This window comes from Pleurodeles waltl, chromosome 12 (genome assembly GCF_031143425.1).
Source record: "Pleurodeles waltl isolate 20211129_DDA chromosome 12, aPleWal1.hap1.20221129, whole genome shotgun sequence".
Taxonomy (NCBI): Eukaryota; Metazoa; Chordata; class Amphibia; order Caudata; family Salamandridae; genus Pleurodeles; species Pleurodeles waltl.
Genome location: NC_090451.1, coordinates 589808137 through 589832296, shown reverse-complemented (window position 1 = coordinate 589832296; position 24160 = coordinate 589808137). Strand labels below are relative to the sequence as shown.

The window sequence follows — 24160 nt, the reverse complement described above, 5'->3', positions numbered from 1 at the left end:
GCATATACACAGTGAAGAGGAAGAAAATGAGTGTAAAGGCAATATAGTCAAAAGAGACCCCAGACTGGTCAATCACATACAACAAACATAGTCAGTGCACTTACAGACTCAACTCAATTGCCTAAAGAAGGGTGGTGGGTACGTAGGGTGCTCTAAAATGCAAGTCCATTGGAGTTGATCACAAAAAAAAAAAACATTAAACATCTTTTACGATTCAATTAGCTTATCGCTTCTGCTACAATAGCTCCAGGTGAAAGATGTGGCTTGGTTGTCTCAACAATTACTTCAGAGCAACAACAGAGGCAGACGGTAAGGTGAAGTTATCACTACTACTACAATTTGCAGGGGAAGGAAATCTACAAGTTCTTTAAACACCTCCCTGCCGTGGGCAATGACCAGGACTATGACTGTCATGCCACACTCTAAGTGCATTTTGACCCACAGCTGAACCAGTACTTTGACCTGTTGAAACTGGGACAAGCCCATCAGCGAAATGAAGAGACCATCAACAACTTTTAGGCTTGCATGAGGATACTCTGAGCACGGGCACGGACAATGAACAATCTAAGCACGTCTGTGCATAGTTGATACTAATTGTCTATGCTGAGGCACCAAACTGGAGGACATGGTGGTTCTAGCTTGGTCCTACGATCTTTCCAGTTTCAGTGCCAAAGAAATGGAGATTGCCTTAGCGGGTGGGGCCAGTCAGTCATAGTCTAACAAGTTGCTGTCTGACAAGGTGGAGATGGTGGATGTGATCCACAGAAGCCGCCCCTCTGAGGCTGGAACAAGCAATGCAATAGAGAAGGGGATATCAGAGTCGGAACTGCGGGCAGGGACCCCACACGTCATTAATATCAGAGAATCTACACACAATGGGACAATATTTTTGCTAACAGTTTCAGTATGCAATATTCTGACAACCTTGTAGTCAGATATGGGGGAAATCTCAATCCTGCCCTATAATACCAAACCTAAACAACAGTTCTGACTTTGCCACCCATTTTAATTAAATTTTAGTTGGAGGCCCTCTCAGTCTTTTCTATCAAGCCTGGGAGTTGTGAGATGAAACCGAAGTAGTTCATGGCAAAAGCTAAAGTCTGAGTACTTTGCCTAGGAACCAACACCACTGCACATGCCAATAGACTAGGAAGCTTCTCAATAACTTTGAGTTCCAGCATCTTTGCAACCTGTCTTTATGCAGTCCTGAACCTTATCTGGCATCCGGTAGTTTCAATTCTGTACATTACTGTTTTCGTCAATGCCAATGTGACTCATGACATGACAGGCGTTTGATCTGGGGTCAGTGAGACGAAGCCTGAGAATGATCTCAGCACAGCACTGCATTCATCTTGTTGTGTCTGTGTCAGACCTGGAGAGTGATTTATTTCCTCCACTTAGCCATCATATGGACCACAGTATAGCAAGCCAGACAAGGAAGAACTCTGTGTTTTTCTTATCTTGTTCACTAATTACTATAATCACAGCCATCTCCAGATGGCAATACTGATACTTAAGCCTGTTAACTTGATACACCCTGTCGGATTCAGGACCAGAAACAGGTCAGTCCACATGTCCAATAAAGACCTACGACATACAAGCTTTATAATCTGGCCTTTTGTTCTTGCTGATACTTAGCCTGCATTACTTTTTGTTATTACCATTTCTTCAGTAGCTCTCGGCTTCGCTGAAGGTTGCTCTTCATTGATGCATTAGCTGAGCCAGCTTGCGCCTGAAGGCTAGCACATCATCTCCCACATCAGTTGAGAGAGATAAAGATCAAGCCCTTTTGAAGCACTATCCTGTATGCAAAAAGAAGGCATGGTAGATGAATACCCCACTTCTCCCTTTATGATATCTCCAAACCATCCTTTATGCTCTTCCAATATTGCTCAGCCTCTCAACTAATCCACTGCCTGGCAAGTTGAAAACTTGCCACATCAACTTCATGCCACAGGGCCTTCATGCAGGTAGACTTGAAGTTCTTTTCACAGTCGCAAACCACCTCTCTCTCGCATTCAATTCCTCAAAAGATGCCAATAAGTGGCAGTTGTGCTCCTTGGCAGAATGGCTTCTGGGTATCGTGCTGCATGGTCTACAACCACCAAGACATACTTATTTCCAAGGGCTGTACAGGGATTCAGAAGACCAACTGTAGAGTTATCTACCTTCTCAAATGTTATTTCTAACACTGTCAGTGATACTAGATGTGCCTTCGCATTCCAAACCTACCACTTACCTCAAAAGTAGATCAGGAGTGGTGAAAGACATGGATTCCTACACCAATTCCTCAGAAGTAGTAATGACCGAAAATTATTACCTTAATCGTTCTCACTTAATGTATCCAAACAAAGAAACTTAGTGGGCCAGTCTCATACAGAGATTCTGGTGTGTCTTTCGACGACCAGCCTTCTCCTGCTCCAAGGGTTCAGATCTGATTACTCACTATAGAGTAGCCATTCTTTATAAGTAAAAGCAAAATGAACAACCTCTCCCACTTAGGCGTGTGCCAGGACATTCTGATGCAACCATTCCAGAGCAGGACTGCTGCAGAGGACTTGGCTGGCTCGGTTTTGCTAAAACCGTGAGCTTCAAGCAAGTCATGAAATTCTGGTATACTCCTCATATCCATTAAGTTGTCTGCGGCACAGTGTTCTGACTTCTTCTCTGGAGGGAGAGATAACTAGACAACAACTAGGGCATGACTGGCATACCTAGACCTGCCTTAGATAACTCTGTGATTTGGGTGGAAGACTCCTCCAAGGGATCTACTACTCCTCGAGACTGATCTTGTGGTGGTCTGTGCTCTTGTGGTCAAAGCCTCCACCAGATTCCTATCTCCTAGGTCATTCCTCCCAACAAGCAATCCATACTGAGGCTTTCCCTGACCATGGCTAGTACCTCTCTGATATTGTTATCTATGTTTGTTCTATATTCTTGACCAGTTACTTAAAAGAACCTCTCGAAAGTGCTGAGTCTGTGACAACAGAATTCAGGTATCACCTTTAACTGGTCTTCTGCTCCCGCACCAACTACAGTCTGACTAAAACCAGTGTCCCACATCTAAGTCAACTTCGTTCCATCCATCCAGATGATTTGAGGCAGTCTTGGCTATCCTTGTTGTAAGATTTGAAGCTTCTCTTGTTCTCAAGAGCATGCCTTAGAGGCCAAAACTACTTCCAAGAGACCACTCAAGCAACCTTTATACAAACTATACATGGGTTTTAAGCCTTAATGCAGTCCCCTGCACAACAACTATTACCATTCATCTCTAGGTGTGTTCTGGGCTGCCTCTAAACAACCTCTAACAACATTCCCAACCTTGTGGCCATTCCGAGAGGATCCACCCCCCCTCGTCTTTTCCTTTGCAAAGCCACGTGGCAACCAATGTGGTTGTTCTCAAAGGTGTTTGCCTGCTGCAAGGCAAACTTGTCAACATGTCCCTTCACTTTGTGATTAAGCTGCTCCTTCAGGTCTTCTCAGTTCTCTAACTAAATTAACTGAACACACAGTTCTAATAGCTGGATTCAGGATGTGGCTTGTGAGTAAAAGAAAGGATGAAGGAAAGCCACCAGCAGGTTACGTGCTCACAGGGTCCATTTCTGAAAGACTTATACTCACAACACTGTCAGCAAATATTCCGGAGTGGGCCTCTTCTCATAACATGTCAGCCTTGTGCTGCTCTGAATATATGATCTGCCTGACTCTGCAGACTGCTCTGTGGACAAAGCATCTCACCAAGCTTCCGCATTCTCTGCTTCTACTTCACTAAGTGCTTTTTAGTAAATGACTTGGAATGTGTTTGGTAGTGGGCTTTCGGAGATCTAGGGTGTTAATTGTTCAATGCTTGACACCACTGTCCGGCTGTTCAAGAAAATGTAGGCAATCCTTGTAACACGTATTGCCATTGTCCTTTGAATTTCCAAGTACATCCTCTAACTTTCAGGGGTTAGCAGGATCAAAAAGAGAAAGCTTACTCTTGCAAGGTGTTGTGGGGTAAAATGACTATGCTAGCTAGAAAATGTATAACTCACAATGGTTTCATGGTTTCCAAGCAGTGTAATTCTTTTAATAAATTAAATAAGATTGTATTTACTTTTCAGAAAAATGCTCAGTAATTTTAAGAAGTCTTATGTCTTAACTCACTGCTATCACGGTTACTGTGTCCGTGTCACTAGAACCTATGCACACTTAAAGCAGGGATATCATTTTAAAAGGGTTATCTATCGACTGACTTGCCATTACTTTCAATAAAAAACAGAATTCATCCATAAAACGTTTACCTAGATGCCACAGCTAAGTGCATAAATACAGAGGTACTTAGTCGTGTCTGGGATCGTTTGATGGTGCAGGGGAAAGAGGGAATTCGGCGTCCTCACTCCATCAGGGTTGAAATGACTGTAAATGACCCCAGAGATAACAACAAGTACTGGGACACAGGTCTTTTCTCAGACATGCAAACGAGACCTCATGCAGATATTGAGTGGAAACTAAATAATCTATAACCAGAACACATCGTTTCATGGCCTGACTTATCTAGCAAGACCGAACGCATGATGTGAGGCATGTAGCTCATATCTTTGGGTGGCCCATCTCTTTGGTTATGTGTAGAGCTTTGGTCAGGTTCGTTATCCATGTGTTGCTTCCCACAGGCCACAGTTGCATCTACCAGACCTGTCTAGGCCCAGAGGAGGTGAACACAAACGATCTCCTTGCTCCACTGAATGGAATTCTTTTCAAAACCAGACACACACACTTACTTGTCTTTAGAATGGTTTCTGTAGGGGAGGAAAGGAGCACGCAAAGAAGGGTAGACAGCAGTGGTGACTACCAGTAAACCCCAACCTTATGGACAACATACATGTGTGGGGACCCAAACTAATAGTAACCTTAGACCCCCGTACCTAAACACTCCCTCTATACGCCACACACAATGTGTGAGACTCAGGGGATCCATTTTCTGAAACATCAAAGACATTTACACAGGGATAGCAAGTAGACAGGCTTCCTACTGGAGTGCAGATAAACAGGGCCTGTTACTGTATCCCATGGATAATAAAAAAAACTGCACTGTTAGTGCTGCCACGGCCTAGTCGTGAGGGCAGCAGCCCCCCATATTAAAAAAGGAGTACCAGTTTAATGATAGATCCCTATCACTGTGTCTAGCGCTCTGCTGGTGAGTAACATTCAAAGTACGCAGAAAGCACCTCTCAGGGCACTGCTGTACTGGTTTCTAGCAGAGGAAAACAGATCACGTCGGCCAGAATTGTTTTTCCGGCCACAAGTCGTTCTCTTCAGGCTCTGTTTTCAAAAGATCAATAACTTCTTGAACAAGTAAATGTTAACAGTGACATCGGGAAATAGTGTGTGAAAGTGATTTTATCTCAGTCTTCAAATAGCCGTTCTATATCTTCCTCCGGTGTGCTGCATATATTCACAGTAGTCTTTTGGGGCGAAAGAAAACGATTTTGTGACATACAGTGGGACTGAAAGGAGTTTTTAAAGGTCTACGTTCCGCCTGTCACTCAGACGATACCGCAGTTTTGTCAGAGGGCAAGGGGCGGGGCTACTGGCTGAGTTCAAAGTTCAGCGGTAACGTGAGCTGCGCGTCTCATCTAATTAGACCAGGCATTGTTCTCAGATCAGCCTGGGGCAGAAGGTTCCCCATTTCATGGGCCAAGGCTCGAAAGCAGGCTCCCCTCCGATCTTCCATGGATGAGGAGGAGGGCAGTGCAGCTGCTACCGACATTTGATCGGTGGAGTTTTGAGGAGGGCAGGAGGGCGCATCAACAGAGCCCTGACCGCCATACTGACCAGTCGTGTAATCCAGATGATACAGAACAAATGGGGGAGAGTAGATTTTAGATACTTCAGTAAAAGTTACAAATACTATCGGAACTTGTGGTGATGGGATGCTCTGTATGAAGGACCCTCAGTTCACCGCTGTCAGTCACAAGCACTTCTCCAGTTACCAGCAAGTGACAAAGAGCTTTGGGCCTCACAGGGCGTAAGGATTACGGATACAATGAACTGCAATGAGAAAATACGCATTTGCCTAGAAACTGTTCAGTAGAACGTACAGTTGACAGTGAGGTGGATCCAGGTCCCGTTCCGAAAGTTCTCGTCGCTGTGGTAGCGGTCCAGGAATAGAACACGACACTCGTACCAACCCTGATCCTCAGAACGCAAGAGGTCGATCTGGAGGGAGGCGCCTTCTTCGAGTCTTGTCCGCCCTGCAATAGAGATATGCGGGATGTAACTTGGCAATTACTGCAGATAAGGCACACATCACTGATGATTAAGTCATTAACAACACTAACAGAAGGAATACGGACTATAACAATGATTAAATCGCCGGCCATAAACTACATTTGTTGTCGAAACACACAGCAGATCTCTCATGATATACACAAAAGAATCACTGACGATAATGGTCGCAGGGTATACAAATGAGCATCGTGTGTGAAACATTCAGCAGTCACTGCCAAAACACAAAGCATTTTTATAACAAGAATCCACAGCAGGACACTGGTAATGCTCACAAGATGATCATCGGAAGAACATTGATTATACGTGCACTTACATTATTAAAGATACACACAACAGGATCATTGACAAACTGCGGGGCAGGACTACTGACAACACTCACTGAGGACCACTGCCACACACACGCGGATCATCAACAATACACACAGGGGGACTGTTACCAGCATGCACGAGAGTATCATACAAAATGTACACAGCTGGAGCAATGATGACACATAGCATGTTGACAACAGGAACAGCTCGATCATGTGATACTTGAACGGCGATTACTGACCATACACTCAGCAATTCACTGAAGGCAGACATGCTACACACATCAGGGGCACTGATGAGACCACAGGATCACTGAACACACGCACAGCAGAATAATGTGATACACAAAACATGATGATATAATACAAGCAGGAGGAATATTGACAGAAGCTGGCAATGTATGATGTGCATACCCTACATAATCTCTGATGGTAGACACAACAGAGTTATGTGACACACATATCTGGATCACACAAAACACCCCAATGTTATTAAAAAGACACACAGAGATTTACTAAAGATACACACAGCAGAATAACTGACTGTATCCACAGCAGATCACTGTCAATACAGAGCCATTATACAGAAGATACCCATAGCAGAAATTATGATGATACACATGACAACTTCACTCACAACACACAGGATTACTGATCATACAGTCAGCGGTATCACCGATGTTTACCAGCATTAACCTATGTTGGATTCACATGCTGTGCCACATTCTGCCATGTAGTATTTGGGTCCAAGACAAATGTGTAAAAAAATATTTTTTTCATTTTAAGACATCAATCTTCTACAAGCGTATTGTGTGGGTATATAAGTATAGACGAGTACTGCTTGGGATAGGTGTTGGGGGTGTGGAACATACACTTTGAGGACTGTGTGCCAGGACCAGTGAAGTGGCACAGGTGTGGTACTTTCAGCAGTACCCAGGGTAAATCACTTCTGACCACCAGGAGTTTATAGTTCAAAGTTAATAGTTCGGTGATAACCACACCTTCAATATGGAAAGAGACTAGCAGCCCAGGCCGGTACTTGTCAGGGTCTTTGGACAAAACATCAAGTAGTAAATATTGGGAGACAGAAATGTCAGAAATAAAATATAGTGATACAAAAATATTGTGATGCAAGATCATCGTTGTCAAGAATATCTTTTTTGTTAGGTAAGTAATATCGTTTTTAAGAATGCAATTGTTTTGATGATCTTTTTCAGTGTTATAATTGTAAAAAATATAGTTTTTTGATTAATTTTATGTATTTTAGTTTGTATATTAATTTTGTATTACTACTGTTTGTATAACTGTTATTTTTTGTAAATATAGTTTGTACTTTTAAGTGACTTAGATCTTTTTAAATAATTGTTAATAGTAAGTTATAGTGTTGTAGCGGGTTTTGTAGAAGAATAGGGTATAAAGATAATGATTAATTAATGAACAGGTAATTATGAATTTAGGATTAATTATGTAACTGATTATTAATTACATAAATTGTGTAAAACATCTTTTAGTTACATTTTTGATGTGGGTTGCTAGGTTTTTATGGCTATAGGGTTGGTAATTAAGTAATAATTAACAAATATTTGTTAAATTATTTAACTGATTAGGAATTATGTAAATTGCCCTATACTTATTTATTTTAGTTTTAATTTAGGTGTAGGGTACTGCGTTTGTAGGGGTATAGGGTGGAAAGTTAATTAAACAATAATTTGGATTTTTTTTAAATGGATAATTATGTAATTGATTAATTATGTAAATTGTTGACTAGTTTTTTTCTCCTAAATATATATATTTTTAATTGTAAATAATAAGGTTTATATTAAGAGGTTAATTATTTTTCTAAATGAATAGGGTACTCAAATATGTAATTTGTTTAAAGTGAAGTACTTTCCCTACAGTTGCTAAGACTGGAATGGTAACTGTAAATTAAACCCCTCTGAAGTTCAACGCTTTCCTTACTGTTGCAGGGAGTAGAGTGGGAATAGTAAATCTTACAACTCCGGAGTCCAACACTTTCTCTACTGTTACACTGACTGGGATGGGAATAGTAAATGTAACCCCTCCACAAATTTGATGCTTTCCCTACTGTTGCTTAGACTGGAGTGGGAAGAGAAAATGTAACCCCTCCGAAGTCCAACGCTTTCCTTGCTATCACATAGACTGGAGTGGGAATAGTAAGTTTAACCTCTCCAAAGTCCAACACTTTACCTATCCTTGTGGTGGAGTAGGTATAGTAAATGTAATCCCACAAATGTCAAACACTTTCCCTGCTTTTACTTAGACTAACGTGGTGTCGTAAGGACCCTTTTAGTTCCAGAGTTGGGCACCCCTGTTTTAGCTTAGTTTTACTGTTTGAGCCTTAATCACATTTTATACACCTTTCTTTTCATGATTAGTGAGACTGCATTTTAGCGAGGGCTTTTACACTTTTAATCAGCTGCTTCTATCAAGGAAGGCAAGTATCATCCTGTACATATAATCAGCCTTTGTACCACGTATAGGACCTAATTATGTCCTTGGCGGTAAAAAACGCCTACCGCCGCAGTGATAGCCGCCAAAAGACCGTCACCTCGGCTACCATCCGTCCGCCAGATTATGACCACAGCCGGACGTCTGCCACAAGAAGGAAGGAAATCCGGCAGTGATCATACTGGCGGATAGTGGTACGGTGGCGCTGCTACCACAAGCACCGCCACGCCAGAAGGCCGCCGCCAGCCGTATCATGACCTGTGATACGGTCTGGTGGTGTTTTGCTGGCGGTAGCAGCACCCCTTCCTGTTCCCTGCCGGAAGACCACCTGGAAGAACGTAAGTTGGGCTTCCAACAGGGGAGCGGGGTGGGGGGTGTTGTGTGTGTGTGCGTGGGGGGCTGTGTGTATGGATGTGTGTGTGAATGCATCTTTGTGTGTAGTGTTGTTTGCGTGGATGTATGCATGTGAGTGAATGTGTGTAAGAATGGAAATGTGAGTGCATGTCTACATGTCAGTGTGAATGTGTGTACGAATGTGTGTGAGCATGACTGGATGTATGCATGTATGAATGCGTGTATGCCAGTGTGAGAGGGTGGGTATATGCGTGGTTTGTGTCTGCGGGTGTGTGCGTGTATGGGAGATGGGGGTGTGTGTGTGTTAGGATCGGAGGGGGTGGGGGGGTGTGTTAGGATCGGAGGGGGTGGGGGGGTGTTTGGATCGGGGTGGGGGGTTAGTGTGTGTATGGGGGACTTTGGATGGATGAGGGGGCGTCTGGTGTGTGTTGGGAGGGAGGGGGAGCCTCCCACCAGTGACAGGGAAAGAATTCCCTGTCACCGCCATGACCTCCCGCCATGGTTTTCGTGGCATTAAAACCATGGTGGTAGGCTGCCTCAAAATGCCCCCAGCAGTACTATAGCAGCCGCTGGGCTGGAGATTGATATCTCTGGCCCGGCGGCTGCTACCGCCATGGCAGTGTGAGTGAAGAAGTGGCAGGTTGGCTGCAGCCAACTTGTCATTCTCATAATGTGGCGGCCAGCCGGTTGGCGGTAGTGCCACCACATTACCACTCACCGCTGGGCTCATAATGACCCCCATAGTCTTTCTCCAAGGCTGTTACATGCAGAGCACAATATGCTAATTTGTATAGCTAGTCCAGGAGCCAGCTTCTATCTTAAAGACACAGCATTACATCAGAACTGTGATCCCAATGTGGTATGGGTTATTATATAAACTACACACTGAACCAAGGAGGGTAGAGGGCACTTTGGGCATGACCATCCTAGGATGTGTACTGCATGACTCGCAGCTTAGTTGATACTGAGCATCCAGTTTCCGGAGAGGATTGCCATCTAAACGACATGTCAATTCTTGATACTCTATCCAGGTATGGAATTGGGGCTGATCATTTAGATTGGAACAGGCACAAGGGTTACAGCCACTATGCTCTCAGTTGCAGACATAGGGTTAAGTAGGAATCTATAGAACCAGTAGAAAATCTAGAACCATGCACATCATGGTGGGGTTGTTTATCTTTGTCACCCTGATCCTAATGTTGGTTACCTTGCTTTGTTTCATCTGTCTTAAACTATCGCTGTACGTGCTTGTTTATACTGATTGTGATTATTTCACGAAATGTATTGAAGACTTATATTGCATTTCTGTGTCTCGCCTTGTATGCGTGATGACTGAGCCGAAGGGGTACAATCTATTTCCATGACTTTCCCAAGAAGTCGGAGTGTCATGTTCAGGTTGCTGCAATCACCTTTTACTTGACAGGTTTGGAGGTTTCAGTGAGGCGCTATGGGCTGGCCAACAGTTAGGCAGACAGTTACCAATGCTGTGGTGTGCCTTCAGTCTCCCACATTTGGCAGTACTGCCATCCTAAAATGCAGTCCTACTACCAAAGTAAGAACCGCATACTTTATAAAACATTTATAAAGTGCAACTGTCCCCAAAACCGGTATCCTGGAACTAACTAGTAGATAGAAATGTATAGCTGCCAGCCCTTGTCTCTACCCACTATGCACAGAAAACGAATTTTGGGAACAACCAAGTCTTCAGGGTTTTCCAAAAATGTTGAAGTTCTTTTATGGATCTAAGTGATAGTGGAAGCTTATTCCAGCTTTGAGTGTAAAGGCCCGACACCATGTTTTACCTTCTGGACCTTCTAACACAGACTAAGTTTTCAGTGCTAGAACGTATATGTCGTCCAGGAGTATATCTTTTCACTTTCTGTCCTAAGGATGGGCCAAATCCATATTAATGCCTTGAACTCAATACACATAGCCTTGAACAGGATCCTTTGTCTCAGGAGCAATCAATGTAGTTCCCTCAAGGCATAGTATGCCAATAATCTACGAGTCCTGTTCAAGGCAAGTTTGGCAGCTGCCACCTGGACTCTATGCAATCTTTTAAGCAGATATTCAGATGCCCCAATACCAAATAAATACAGTAGTCTAGTCCGCTAAGTATAGCGCTGCACACTATAAGAGGTTTAACTTGACTCTGCAGTAGTGGTATTCTTTTCCTATGACAATGCAGAAGTGAAAAACATGTGCTAGTTATCTTTGTAACACGGTTCTCCAGAGATAACGTATTGTCAAAGGTATACCCCATATTAGGGACTGATTTTACCTGCACCAACTCATCTCCAGACAGGAGGGGCCATAAGAATTTTAGGGGTCTTACCTGCCGAACAGCATAGGAATTTGGTTTCTTCCCCATTTAATTTTAATAAGTTTACATTCATCCATCTGGAGATATCAAGCACATCATTCTAAAAGACCACCATTACTGCCTCCAAATCTTTATTAAAGGACAAAATCCCTACTTCAATGAAAAGACCGGTTGCTGACCTTTTAAAAAGTATCCCAACCTGCAAGTACCTTTATTGCCTGTTTGACCAGTTTCTGGTGTTTTTAAGTTTGTCTGTGTCCATGGGGCAGGAATCATGCTATTATTCAGCTATGGAAGCTCTTTGGGCAAGGGTTTCCGCCTCCTTGCACAATATCCAAGGGCACAAGTACAAGTCTAGAGTATTCTGTGTCAGGGTGGCCATCCATGCACATGTGAATGGTAATTTCCTTGTGGCTGCAGATGCCAACAGCCTGATGACACCATTTATTCACAACTTTGGATCAGGACTACAGGCAGTTCTACACTATTCAAAGGGACACAACATTTAACTAGGAATTATTTTTATTGTGGACTTTGCAGTGAGCCTCTGAGCGTCAGTCACCCTTGATCCTTCAGTTGAGATTTGGCTCATCAGTACTCAAAGCACTGGTTGCACAAACTGAACCAGTGCAGAGGAAAACAGCATTACAGGCCAGAGATGCTGAAGGAGAGAGACCTAAGTAGGCAAAGTGAAGTCGGGGAGGACAAAAGTGGGCCGGGAAGGAGGGGGGAAGCTGAAGGGATACTGGGGACTAAAACGCATGATAGCAGCTGTGATCAGGTGACCCATAATAAGAGTAATATGTATTTGTGTGTGTATGCATGATTGAGTGTGTACTTTTGTCTGAATTTCTGTGTGTGCATTTATGTTACGGAAAATAAGGCTGCTGGCAAAACGCTGTGCACTGTATATGGCATCATGGCACCACTTCCTGTTAACAATATATCGAATATAGTTCTGCTACCAACTCATGTTTTATGACACACATCATTTGCCGTCATCTGGGTCACACTATACGACAAGTTACTTACCTTCGGTAACGCCTTATCTGGAAAAGACAATATCTAGTGGCAGCTTCCTAACCTAAGAATTTCTCCCAGGCATCAGTCTGGATCTGGAGATTTTTCTTCAGCAGTACCCCTGTCCACTGTTAAGTGTCGTCAATCAGCTCCGGCTCCGGCTCCGTCATTCACGCCGGACACAGCATAGCCGGTCCTATATAGGCACCACCCCAGTGCAATGATGTTAGTTTGTTTTCACGACTTTTCACGCCAGAAGCGCAGAGCAATAAAGAACATTGACCACTGGTGTGTCAAAATTAGGGCCCTGAAAGTGGAGTCTCTGTCCCTAGAAATCAGTTCACAGAGCAGGGAGGATGGGTGGGTCGGTAAGGAATCTGCAACTAGATACTGTCCCTACCAGATAAGGTATTATCAAAGGTAAGTAACTTGTACATCTGATAGAGACATCTAGTTGCAGATTCCTTACCTTAGAACAGACATCCAAACAATACCATCCCCGTAGGTGGCACTGCGAACCAAGATCACACCAAAAAGTCCTGCAGGACTGAACAGGCAAAGTACCCGTCCCTACGGACCTGAATGTCCAGGCAGTAATGTTTGGTAAGTGTGTGCTGTGATGCCAACATTACCGCCTGACCAATCAATCAATCAGTTATTTGTTAAGCGCGCTACTCACCCGGTATGGGTCTCAAGGCGCTGGGTGGGGTGCTACTGCTCGAAAAGCCAGGTCTTGAGATGCTTCCTGAAGGTCAGAAGGTCCTGGGTCAGACGTAGGTTGACAAGGAGGGAGTTCCAGGTCTTGGTGGCGACGTGGGAGAAGGATCTGCCGCCGGCTGTGGTACGGTGGACACGGGGGACGGTGGCGAGGTTGGCAGAGTGGAGCTGGTGTGTCGGGACGTGGAAGTTGAGACGCCCGTTGAGGGAGGCAGAGCCGGCGTTGTGGAGAGCCTTGTGAGTGTGGATCAGGAGTTTAAAGATGATCCTTTCGTTGACGGAGAGCCAGTGGAGGTCTCTGAGGTGGGCAGAGATGTGTTTGTGGGGAAGGAGGTTAAGGATGAGTTGTGCCAAGGCGTTCTGAATGCGCTGAAGTTTTCTCTGGAGCTTGGCCGTTGTTCCCGTGTAGAGTGCGTTTCCGTAGTCCAGTCTGCTGCTAACGAGGGCATGCAGAGGGTGTTAAAACATGAGGATGAAATGGCGTTAACTTGCTGGGTCATAGTGAGCGATGAGTCCAGTATGAAGCCAAAGTTGCATGCGTGGGTGTTGGAGCGGCTCCTAGAGTGGCAGGCCACCAGGAGTTGTCCCATGCTGATTTGTTGGAGCCGAAGATGATGATCTGTCTTATCCGAGTTCAGTTTGAGGCGGCTTGCCTCCATCCAGTTGGCGATAGTGTGAAGGTTGGTCTTGGCGGTGGCGGGGTCCTTCGTGAGTGAGAGGATCAGTTGTGTGTCGTCCGTCTAGGAGACGATGTTAAGGCCGAGACAGGAACTCCAGGACAGGAACTCCATGTGCTTAGGCAGTGGTTGAAGCGTTTAGCTCTGGTAGAACGAGCATGCAAAACCTCAGGGGGTTGCTTCTTAGCCAATGCTTAGCACATTTTATTGCAGAGTACAACCCATCTGGATATGGTACTTTTCTGCACTTGCCAAACCTTCTTCGCACCCACATAACCAACATAGAGTTCTTCATCCACCAGAACTCCTTGGTACAGTCAAGGTAGATCTCCATCGCTCTTTTTGGATCCAGGCGGCGGAGAGATTCTCTCCTCTTCCCTAAAAAGATGTGGGGGTGCATAAAAAGTAGGCAAGGTGATGGATTAGCCTACATAGAAGGGCGTAACCACTTTTGGAAGAGAAGAGGCTGCAGTCCGAAGCAGCACTATGCCCGGATAGGTGGAAAGATAGGGCAGCTTAGATGAAAATGCCTGCAGCTCGCTCACCCTGCAGGCAGATGTAATGGCCACAAGGAAGGCTGTTTTCAAAATGAGAAGCCGGAGGGGATATTTGTGTAGAGGCTCAAAAGGAGTGCACATGAGGAATGTCAGAACCAAATTCAAATCCCTTTGGGACATAATGAATGGGGAAGGAGGAAACATGAGTAAGGCCTTTAAGGAAACTATTTACAATAGGTTATTTAAACAAAGAAGGCTGATTGGGCAGCAATAAGAAAGCAGAGATTGCAGAAAAATAGCCTTTGAGAGTGCCCAAAGTAGAGCCCTGTTGGGCCAACAAAAGTGTAAACAAGAGAACCTCAGAGAGAGACTTGTCTGTGCACCATGCCACAAATTTCTTTCCAATGACATATACCATTTTGGTGGAGGAACAACTGACTGCCAAGATAACGTTACAGACTATGTGAAAGGTCAAAAGCAGTCAACTGCTGCAGCTCAATCTCCATGCAAGAAGACAGAGACTGGACAGGTTCAAGAGGAGAACCCTCCCCTGCTGCTACAGAAGATCCTCCTGAAGGGGCAGTCTGATCAGAGGATTAATAGCTATGCTCAATAGCTCAGGATACCACACTCTTCATGCCCAGTCCGAAGCCACAAGGATTACTTGGGCTCGGTCATTCTTGATCTTCTTGAGAACTCTGGGCAGAAGTGGTATGGGCAGAAAGGCGTACAAGAGGCCTGAACTCCCCTCGAGATGAAAAGCATTGCAGAGCGAGTGCCGCCTTGGAATTTCCAAAGCGCAATACTGCTGAGATTGAGCGTTCTCTGTGGAGGTGAACAGAGCTAACCAAGGCCCTCCCCACTCCTGAAAGAGACCCGCCACCTCTGAATGGAGATGCCATTTGTGATCGACTAAGCATTGTCAGCTAAGTTTATCCACTCTGACATTCAGAGAGCTCCTCAGATGTTGAACCACCAAGGAAATGCCCTGTTGTTCCAGCCACATCCAGAGGTGCAGAGCCTCTTGACAAAGGGTCCACAACCCCACCCCACCTGGCTTGTTGGAGTACCACATGGCGGTAGTGTTATCTGTGAACACCTGCACTACCTTCCCTTTGAGAGTGGTAAGAGATGCTTTCAATGCTAGTCTGATCGCAGAGCCCCAACAGGTTGAAATGGAGTACAGACTCCACCAGAGACCAGATGTCGCTGATCTCTGCCTCTCCCAAAAAGCCGCCTCATCCAAGGAGTGATGCATCTGTCACTACTGTCAGATCTTTTTGGAAAAGGCAAGGGATCTGCCTATGAACTAATTGTGGTTTGTTAGCCACTACTGCAGATCCCGTGCAGTTCCCTTCGAGATCTGGACCATGCTGGAGAGATTCCTCTGATGCTGTTCCCACTGAACTTCAGGTCGCACTGCAGAGCCCGCAAATGCCACCTGGCATGTGTCACCAGCAGGATGCATGAGGCCCAGCCGCCTCAGAGTCATTCTCACTGAAATCCAGTTTGGAAGCTGGAACATCGGTACCATAGCCTGAATATCCTGGACTCCCCGCTCGGAAGGATAAGTCCGAAACTGCACTATGTCCAGAACAGCTCCAATGAAAGGAAGCGTCCAAGGGAATCAGGTGTGATTTCGGTATGTTTATAGTGAACCACAGCAATGCAGGTGGTCCGCCATAGTCTGGAGGTGAGAGGCAACAGCCTGGGGCAAGCTCACCTTCAACAGCCAGTTGTTGAGATAAGGGAGGACTGAAACCCCAGATAAGCTGCGACCACTGATATAACCTTGGTGAACACCCGAGGGGCGCTGGTAAGGCCAAAGGGGAGCACAGTTAACTGAAAGTGCTTGTGGCCCATCATGAACCACAAACTCTGTGGGCAGGCAGGACGGGAATGTGGAAGTAAGCGTCCTGAAAGTCAAGCTCTACTAGCCAGTCTCCTGGGTCCAGGGAAGATAGAACCTGAGATAGAGTGAGCTTTTTGAACTTCTTCTTGAGAAAGAGATTGTGGGACTAAAGGTCTAGGATAGGGTGGAGGCCATAGTCCTTTTTGGGAACCAGAAAGTAGAAAGAATTAAAACCACAACTTACTTCTGGCACAGGGACCCTCTTTATGGCTCCCTTGGCCAAGAAAGCCGTAACCTCCTTGCAGAAAAGTGCCAAGTGATCTTCTGTCAAGGGGAGAAGCCCTTTTGAACTGTCTGCAAAACCCACCTGTCTGAAGTGATGGACTACAAGCGGAGCAGGTAATGGTGAATCCTGCCTCCAACTGGTTCCTGGTGGAGAATCGTCAGACTAGGGAGGTTTGGAAGCTGCTGCAGGGAGTGGTGGAGAGAGGTGGTGTATGGACTGGCTGGACCGCTGGCTCTCTGATCCACTGGGACATTGGATCCCACTTCCTTGGCCAAACAGAGGCGGGGCCGCATGCATGGCACAGTGGCTGGAGGAAAACTGAGATGGTGGGCTCCGCCTTCCGTGGCCACAAAAGGGGCGAAAAGCAAACTGAAGAGGACGAGGGGCAGCTGCGAGGTCCAAAGACCTGGCGTAGCACGAGTATCCTTGAAACGCTCAAGCACAGAGTCTGCTATATCTCCAAAGACATAGGTGCCATCAAAGGGCATGTCCAAAAGGGTAGATTGGACATCCCCCAAAAAGTCAGACATCCTCAACCAGGCGTGGTGCCTCAAGGCCACCGTCAATGCAATTAATCTGCCCAGTAGTCGGTTGTGTCAAGTCACATCAGATTGTGAACTTCTCTACGTCCTTCCCATCAGCAAGCACTTGAGAGAGTACAGCCCGGGTCTCCTCCGGGACTGGTGGCAACACTTGCGCAACCATATCCCACAGCATGAGGGAGTAACAGCCCAAAAGGCATGCAGTGTTCCCGAACTGCAATGCCAGGATGGAGGAAGAAAACATCTTCTTTCCAAGTTGGTCAGCCTTCTGGATTCCCTATCATGAGGTGCGGAAGGAAACACGCCCTGGGATGTAGAGGCTTGAATTTCCACACACTCAGGGATGGGGTGGTGCGTCGGGAACGGTGGGTCAGTTGGAGCAGGTCGATGGCAGTAAGCAACAGTTCTGCTTACAGGAGTCCCTATGGTGGGCTTGGACCAGGTACCCAGCAGGACATCGGTAAGAGCTTCATTAAAGGGCAATAGGAGTTCAGAGAATGAAGCCCCAGGCTGAAGCACCTCTGTCAGAAGCTTAGTCCTGACTGCTACCAAAGGCAGCTCTAGGTCCAGGTCCTCGGCCACTCTTTACTCCACCATAAAATGGGATGCTTCCTCCTCTGCAGCCATGGTAGGGGGAGAAAGTAAGCCAGTGTCTGGGGAAGTATCCAGACCACTGGCTTCACCCAGGTCCATATGCCAGTCAGTAGGATCTTGGAGCTGGTATTCTAGAGGGTCCAGCGACCCCTCCCACTCCTAATCGTACCCCAACCCATAAGAAAAAGTGTAAGGATCCGACAAAGGAGGCAAGGTCCCTGACGAAGTCAGAATCAGCAGTACGTGGCACGGATCTGGCTCCATGACGGAGTTGGCAATGAGGATGGGGCCAACACCAACCGGGGGCACAGATGGCGTTGGGAGCATCAATGTCGGAAGCGGTGTCAGAGAAGGTCTAGGTGTCACGAACAAGGCCAGTTCGGATCCAGGAACAGATCCCTGGGTACAACCTGGAGCTGAGGCTGAAGCCGCTGGTGCACATCCCAAGGGGGCCCCTTCCGACTCTGCGGGGCCCAAGGGCAATCCACCAGGGTCAGACTGCCCAAAAATGAGGTACAGTGCTTCACAACAATCTCTGAATTGGCAGGGGTCACTCCAGCTCCAGGAAACTCTGGGAGGCGCGGAGCTGACCCAGATGCAGGCTCCATGGACGGAGGCCTAGAGCGATGATGCGCCCTGTCCCTCGTCTCGTCGGATGGGGTGTGTGTTTGTTCTTCTTTGACTTCTTCTTGTGCCTCGACTTATCCTATCGGCCCAAGGACTTGAAGTAGGATGATGAAGAAGGGGGATCCGCGATCGATCCTGGGACTTCCTCTTGACCAAGCTCAGGACCTACATGGAGCTGAGCGCCATGCCGCAACTAGGTTTAGGGACTGCTCCCTCAAAGCCTTCAGATTCATGGCCTGGCACTCGTAGCACGACTTCAGGTCATAGTTGCACTCCAGACACCCCAAGCATACGAGATGCGGATCAGTCACAGACACTGCCCGATGACAGGACCCGCAGGGCTTGAACCCGGTCATACCCAAAGACATCCTCAATGTACCAGGAGTGTAGACACTCAAAAATCTTTGACTAAAAGTAAAAAAAGACCAGTCCAAAAAGTGATTTAGGGGTAGCTCTTCTTCAGATCAGCGCTGGCTGGCACGGGTAGAGAAGAATTGACATCAGCTCGCTGGGGTGTCACCTATATAGGACCCACAACGTCATGTCCTGCGCGGACAACAACGGATGCAAAGCTGATCGACACCACCTAACGATGCGCAGGGGTATTGCTTGAGACAAATTTCCAGATCCAGACTATGCCTTGGGCAAATTCTAAGGTAAGGAATCTGCAACTAGATGTTTCTATCAGATACTGGATGTATGTAAATGAATCTCTCCCAGGGAGAGTCTTGATCTACTACTGCCTCCATATGGAAGGTGTGCAGGGCTCTACCTTGAGGGAAAAGGTCTGCAGGCTCAGCTATGATTCTTGTTTATATACCATCCACAAACTATTTTCGAGGCAGGTGGCTCCCAGTGATGTGCCATGGCCCTCTCAGACTGGCAAAGAGCAGGACTCCACCTAAGAGATCTCAATCCATGACTCTTTTCAAGTGGTCAAAAGCAATGTGGGAGACTTCCACACAGCAGACAGGGTCCAAGGACAGACGAGAACTGCAGCCCATATCAGAGAGTTAGCATTCATTGACAAACATGGTATAACAAAGAGACTTTGCAGGGCATGAAAATCCAAAGGGGCTCCCCAAATATGAATTCATTTTGTAACACTAGAACTGCCACCCCGGTCAAATGTATGATAAAATAACAAGATGAGAGCTCCCTGTCCTGGACTTTACACCAAAGTTGCAGGAAAAATGCAAGGGAGGGATATGCATTGTCGCTTGTGTCACAAATCCATTGAGATGCTCCTACGTGTTCTCTGTATCTGCCCACGATTAGTTCATCAGAGGAGGTCCCTGCTGAGGAAGGAGTTTAAGACACTGGGGATTAGAACATGTAGATTGGCAGTCATAAAGTCACTTGGTTCAAGGAACATGATGCGCTACATCAGTTTGGTGCAGTTCTTGGACATTTTTATGGATCTTGTTAAAAGGACCTCAGCAAGCCAACTAGGGATTAAAATTTCTGGTTAGGATGAGCCCCTTGAGGAGGATACTGTGGTTAAAGCATGTCAGGGCAGGCTGCTAGGGAAATGTCGGCAATATTCATTTCCTATCCTGTCTGTGGGCAATGGTTTGGTTTAGGCAGTCACAGCAGGCTGCTAGGAAAACATAATCATCATCTTTACCTATCCTGCCCGTGACAATGGAGTATTTTAGGTTAATTTAATTTTTTCATCAAATTGATACACACTGTACGCTACTCAAGAAGTCTGCCTAGAGCCTGGCATAAGACCCAATTTGCATGTACTGCTCTCCTATCTAATGGGGGCATAGATGTAACACTGGGTTGCTAAGGTGGCTCATGCTCTTCTATCCCCCCATTAACTGATAATTGCCCCACGGCACCTTATTTGACTTTTTTTATTGATGGATGGATGTATGATGGTACTTCGTGTAGGAGCTTGCACAGAGCTTATGCAAATTATCAGTGGAAATGTTCTGATATGTCCTTTGATGTAGGATCTTTTCGGGAAATCGTTGCACTATGCCACTTTACTTTTCCTCTTTTATCGATGGATATGTATCATGTCACTTTATACAAAACCCATTCTTGAAGATGTTTGTACCATGGCACTTTATGCAAAAACTTGCACAGACCTTAGTAAAAGATTCAGATATGATAAAACAGAAGATTAAACAATTGTCAGTCGTGGCTGACTAACCTAAGGTTTGTACATAAGTACTTAGACAGGGCAACCGATTGTAAGCCAAATGGGTCCACATCAAAGGCGGTGTTGCACCAACAAGAAAAATATGCAGCCATTCTTCGTATTTTGGGAAATAGGAAGCTATGGCTTTAACTCCTTCAACTGCGTATAATGCAACCGCAATATATGTTACATTTATATCAAAATTAGCAGGTAAAATGCATATTGGATGCAGCTAAACCACAGAGAGAAGGACTGCAAAAAAAAATTGTGCATTTTGAAAGGCACTGTGCCATATTACGGGCGAGAACCGTTTCCAATACAGATTTTTTTTAGCGGTCAGTCCAAGTGTACAAAGGAAAACAAATTCAATTAGTTCCGGGACAGTCATGGCATTCATACCAAACTCCAAGCAGGTTTAATTTCAGAAGAACAAATCTTTACTTAAAAAGGCCCGTTTGGGTTTACCATTAACACTGGGAATACAGAATAGGTGGGTCAAAATACCCAAGTAATTGAATAACAGCCACATCCAGACAGCACCATTTACTGAACCCTAGAGATTACTCCTTGCAGACACTGTGGATATATTTTATATCTCTTATCCTGTATAGATTAATGGAATCCCTGGGGCTGCACCATCTGCCTTGAAACCAAAGAAGGGGCGCGCAGCTTGGTAGAGCAAGGGCCATTCTGCAGCATGGATGGAGCGGTGGCGGACTGCCTTCAAGGGATGGTGCTTTCTAAATCATGATCTGCTCTGCCCCTTCTGATGTCCACGATAGCGGCATGTTCCCAGCATTCTGAACCCTAGTGTGGTGCTCCTTCTGGTGTCTGTTAATAGGACTTGGCCTACTCCTGCTAATTTCAATAAGACCTGGGAAGGCGGAGCCTGCTTCCTGTCTGTAAAGTGAGAAGGATGGTCTAGAGCCTTAAAATATCTGTTAGAGACGTAAAATACCTGTAATATTGAAGATGCAATTAAGTGTGATGTCTGTAACATGTCTGTGTTATATTAAGGCAAAATGCCATGCCGTCCTCGGGCGCTCAGTCGCCCTTATTACCCACGAATGACTGTCAGGCATTTGGCAAACAGAAGACACAAGGGCAGGGAGGGGCAGGTAAGGGTACGCAGAGCCTGGAGGCGGCTGAGGTTGGTGCTGTCAGCCACACTGACTTCTTGATGAAACCGAGGATAAGGAGCCTTAGGAATGAGCAGATGCAATCTTCTTAATCTGCTTGTGCTATTATCAGTCCTGTAATCTTCTTACGATAACATTAGCCAAATTTCAATTGGATAAAACCAAGGGCTGTTTCAGTGCAGGGTAGAACATTTTCTGCAGGCACAGGCAGGCCCACTCTGTAGTGGTAATGAGGAAACACACAAAGGACGCACAGTTTCACACGCCCCCAGAGATGCGAAAAATTGTAGTGTCTCTGGAATCGTAGTGCTTGGTGTAAACAGGTGCGCAGGCCTAAGAGGCACCAGGTGGGAGACGATGGGAACATAAAGAGATATTGGTCGGAATGGTATTGCTTGAGAAGTGAGAAATCAGTAAAACTGACATAATCTGTGCGAGATGATGAAGTCTTGGCTGGGAAGAGAAAGCCCGAGTTTGATAGCGATGTAACAGGTGTAGGGGAGGCTACAATCTGTGTAGTGTGGTTCTAGGCATCTGCCACGCCCACGGGGTCTTAACACACTACGCCTATTTCTTGAGGTGATCAGCAATATTTTCTGTAAAAACATCCTGCTTTTTTCTTTAAAAAAATGTTTTAAACTACTGCATTTGGTGTAAAACCCACCAAAAATATTAACGAGCTCCTCCAGGTTTATTTTTTGCAGCAGTGTTTCCATGACAATGTTAGAAGTATTTCGTAATTTACACAGTAGATCACGTGGCAGCCTCCATCTAAGATTAGGAAGGAGTAGATTACGTTGGCTGCCGCTGTACCATGTCCAGAAGCTAGTCTAAAAACCAGGCCTCACCTTGGGATGGTCGGTTTCACAGCCATGACCTTACATAACTACAAAACAAAATAAACAATACTACCATGCATCCACTAAGGTTGGCATTCCCTAAATGTACCACCAACAAGGAAGGACCCTATAGGAAAAAAAGCTACAGCAAAGGTATCTATTGGGAATCTAAAACTGGCCACAACAAATCATTACAGTCTACTGGAGGCCCACTGTAGACCACAGAACAAGGTGAAAAACAAGCTACTGTGCAGACCACAGAAGAAGGTGAAAACACATTAATGTGTAGACCACAGAACAAGGTGATAAACAAGTTAATGGTACTCTGCACTTCCAAGAATACTCGAGTTTGTAAAATGTATGACCACGATTCTTAACACAAACGTCAGGAAAAAGTCTCACCAGCAGCGACTGCCCAACACGAATGAAAGCAGAAACCAAGAAAGTGCAGCACAGAATTAGAGACCCCTCCTAAACGGCCTGTCAGACAAAGTTACTAAGAGCTGTTAGTGCCCCCCACATTCTGCGTGGAAAAGTAAGCAGATGATGAAAAAAATGCCTCAATTCTGGGAAATGCAGAATACAGGACAGGATGCAGCTCATAAAACAAGCATTGTCAAAGACAACAGGTCGCTTCTATGCAAGACCTATCGGCTTTGTCAGTTTTTTTAGCCATGCTGGATTTCAGCACAGCTGTTGTGCAGCGTGACTGAAAGTAAAGTGAACAATGCACTGATGCCATTAATGATGGATGCGTCATAGCTCTCTGGGTGTTTGGTTTTTTTTCAAATTTTAACCATGCGGCTAAACGACATGGCCAAATACCCTGTCAAAGTGAAACAGCTCTTCCATCTGGACTTGTCGGTGTTTTTGTGTAAGCCATGTTGTACAGCAGTGTGGATGCTTTGCATCATGGTTGAAAGTAAAAAAAGCAATATTGCGCAGTCAGCGTTGGTTGTGTCATGGCGCCCTTTTAGAGGTTTTGCCTGCAGACACACACTTGTGCACTTTGCTTGCAATGTCTTTTGTTGTAAATAAAAAAAACGTAGCCCATGCATTATTACTTATCATTGGCAGCTTTGCTGGCCACTCTCGTTTTCTTGCTTGTCACTGATCAGCAGCAGCTTTTCACACCTTTTCCTGTCTTCTTTCATCGGCTTCAGCTGTTCCGTGAAGCTTGGACAAAGTACTGTCTCCAGCAGTGGCTAGTGGCTGGCAACTAGTGTAATTTTCATTAGCTATGCACTTTCTACAAACTATGTTTTTTTTTTGTTTTTTTTACCTTTGTCAAGCTTTATGTTGCAGAACATATCAGTTGCTTCTTTTGTCTCCTGCAACTCCGGCCCATGGGCTGCACGGTAAGCAGGGAGGCTCCAAGATCATCCCACAGCCCTCTGCTGAAAGCCTTCGCCAGAGCAGGCCATTTCCCACATCCTTCCCCACAGCGTCAGTGGTTCACAGAATAAAGTGGCTCCGTAGTGTTGTCCTGAACGA

At 45.6% G+C, this 24160-nt stretch overlaps 1 protein-coding gene across 2 annotated transcripts in view; it reads right to left on the bottom strand.

The window, feature by feature from the left end:
- The window catches only part of IGSF9 (immunoglobulin superfamily member 9), a 466550-nt gene that overhangs the window by 315286 nt on the left and 127104 nt on the right, over positions 1-24160 (bottom strand). For both annotated transcript variants that reach the window (XM_069217763.1, XM_069217765.1), the window contains exon 3: positions 6081-6233. In XM_069217763.1, the coding sequence (XP_069073864.1) occupies positions 6081-6233 (153 nt within the window). The remainder of the gene's footprint in view (positions 1-6080; positions 6234-24160) is intronic.